Source organism: Propithecus coquereli, unplaced genomic scaffold, assembly GCF_000956105.1.
Source record: "Propithecus coquereli isolate 6110/MARCELLA unplaced genomic scaffold, Pcoq_1.0 Scaffold148, whole genome shotgun sequence".
Classification (NCBI taxonomy): Eukaryota; Metazoa; Chordata; class Mammalia; order Primates; family Indriidae; genus Propithecus; species Propithecus coquereli.
Genome location: NW_012139191.1, coordinates 1004969 through 1007646, shown reverse-complemented (window position 1 = coordinate 1007646; position 2678 = coordinate 1004969). Strand labels below are relative to the sequence as shown.

The 2678-nt window shown below is 33.3% G+C and overlaps 1 protein-coding gene across 1 annotated transcript in view; it reads right to left on the bottom strand.

Moving 5' to 3' along the window:
• Window positions 1–2678, bottom strand: part of TTC3 (tetratricopeptide repeat domain 3) — a 107001-nt gene that overhangs the window by 34584 nt on the left and 69739 nt on the right. Inside the window, exon 30 of the mRNA XM_012640072.1 lies at window positions 2507–2671. Coding sequence (XP_012495526.1) covers window positions 2507–2671 — 165 coding nt within the window. The remainder of the gene's footprint in view (window positions 1–2506; window positions 2672–2678) is intronic.

Sequence of the window (2678 nt, the reverse complement as noted above, 5' to 3'; positions counted from 1 at the left end):
ATTTTTGTCCACTGGCTTAAGTAGCAACAAATTTTTCATATATTCAAGCAGAATAAAGTTTAACTCAACAAAAGTCCCTAGCCCAAAGAGAAATGGTACTATAACCACACTGTGAATTATATTTTTATAGCTACTATTACTTGAAATGCAACACAAAATGAACTTTTTAACTCTATTTAGACTCTTCTATGCTTTGAAAAGTAGGCTCAGTAAGATAAACATTGGATCCAAAATAGCATAAATACAATTTCTTCATAATCTAGTGTTTTACGGGGGTTAGAATCAGCCCATCAACACTCTGAACCCTGGTGCTGGTGTGGCTGTTTAGTAGATATGAAAGACTCTAAGGCTATAACAAAAGATGCTAGACACAACTAAGATGGTGAGGCTTACGTGATCATTTCAGTTTTGGCCCAGTTATGAAATTAATCTCCTCTCTCATCTGGCCCCTTCAAAGTCTTAGACTCTAATATGGCTTGTATTCCTATACTTAAGAACCAGAGGCAAAAAATTGAGCACACTGTACGTGACAGGAATAAAAAAAATTAATAAAGCTAATTATACCAGAGATATTAATAGCTGTTATGTATATATGTACATATTTCTATGTGTATATATAACATTTTCAACATTTGATGATGACCATTTGTGTCTTAACAGTCACAGATAAACTTTTAGAATATCAGTGCATGTCACTGTCGGCACAGGAGAAAGGACAGGAGTGGAAAAACATTTCAAAAAGTACTCCCATCCTACTATCTAGGAATGCCCCTCTGAAAATCACTGTTTTGTACATGCTCATGATTCTTATTTTGGAATGTCATTTTTATTTGCAATATTCTGTAATCATACCAATGATCATCTCAGCTCTCTTGCTATGCTGCAGGTTGCATGACATGTCTACACCTTCTACTTTTTCTGGAATCTGCAACAGGGCCTAATCTTATGTGGTCAATAAATCTTGATCGACTAATACCACTACAGTGATGTTAAGAAAAATTAAATGCGGAATAATTTGATTCGATTATCTAAATCCTAAAATGTTAAAACTAGAAGGGGCCATTAAAAATAAATTAGTCCAATTCCCTATTTTAAGGTGAAATACTAAAGTCAAGAAAAGGTTAATTCATTGCAGTTATCCCAGTATTATTGACTCCTTGTCCAATATTTTTCTATTCTACATTCTTTTCATATGCAATAGTTTCATTTTCATTTCTTTCATCGATTGGCCAATAAAACAAATCATCATTCTTAAGCTACCATGTTTTTACTTTTGAAAATTCAAAGAATTGTATTTTGAAATGCAATGCACTGTACTTTCTTAGTTTATTATAAGAGAAAAATTCTATCTCAAAATAAAAGCAAATCAGTCTATTTATTCCCCTCATAAAATTGTTTGCTTATAATGGCAATAAATTCTTTAAGAGACAAGGTACTGAAAATTCACACTTTAGGTTCAGTTTGGTGTGCCTGAAACAAATTCTAGCATAAGAAACAGCAGTATAATTTTACAGCTGTTTCCACACTGTCATGCAGTTCTCTGCGATTATGATTTCTCAGCAAGGCAACTCTAAAGAAAAACTATGAAGAGGGACCTAAGAGCATATAACGAGACTAAACAGAAATGATGTAACTGAGGGAAATAGAAGAAATGACCACATTATGGATGAGTGACAGGATTTTCAGAATAGTTAGCTTTTAAATTAATTTTCTATTACAGATCTTAGCCCTGAATTTCTTTTCTTAAGGAAGGCCTCATGCACTATTTATTAATGCCAAACTCAAAATGGTAAGCTGTTTCCTAGATTTTCTTGAATTCTTTGATTGTTTTTTCCACCCTACTCAAATTCAATCTGTTAAATTTTACATTCACATTTTCAATCCAAAAGTAATTCACACCCAGAGTTCCTTAAAAAGAAAAGTATGTTTCTCCTTCATTGGATCGATGACAGGAAGTTGAGTCTCTAATATAATACAGGGGTGTAGGGTTTTATGTCTGTACTATTATCCCAGTTGAACAACTACTATCCAAGCAGAAATAACAGCACCATAATATCCTTTTCCCAGTGAAAGGATAATACTTCACCAAGCCACCTAACTTGTCACTGCAATTATGAGATGCCAAAATTGTATCCAACAACGTAAGGACAATAAGATCAAATTATTTGTTAAATGAATACCTTAGAATTTGTGATAAAAAAATTATGGCTGGAAATTTTATCAGTGCTACCAGGAAATACTAAAACAGTTTTAGAAGTCAAAAGTATCTACATTAGCAGCTCAAACTGACAAAACCAATAATCATTAGGACTCTAAATAATTAATAATCCTCAAATTAACTTTGCGTAATATCTGACAAAATCTTTAAAAATGTTCTTCCCCAGAAGATGAGAACCAATAAATGAGTCCTTTAATAAAATGTAACAGACACAAAGTAAACAACTTCTGATCTTTAATTGGCAGCTTCAGTACGCAATAACAACTGCAGGAATTTTAACCTACTTACTCATATAGAGTTGAACATTTTTGTTTCGGGTTAATGTCCCACAACTTCTTATTGCGGACAACATATTCGTTACTGTGCTGATCATAGAGAGCTTCAAACTCTTCTACATCTTGCCGAAGATGATCAGGCACTGCAAATGGGCCTGCAGAATCTGAATTTCGCCTGCTGATTT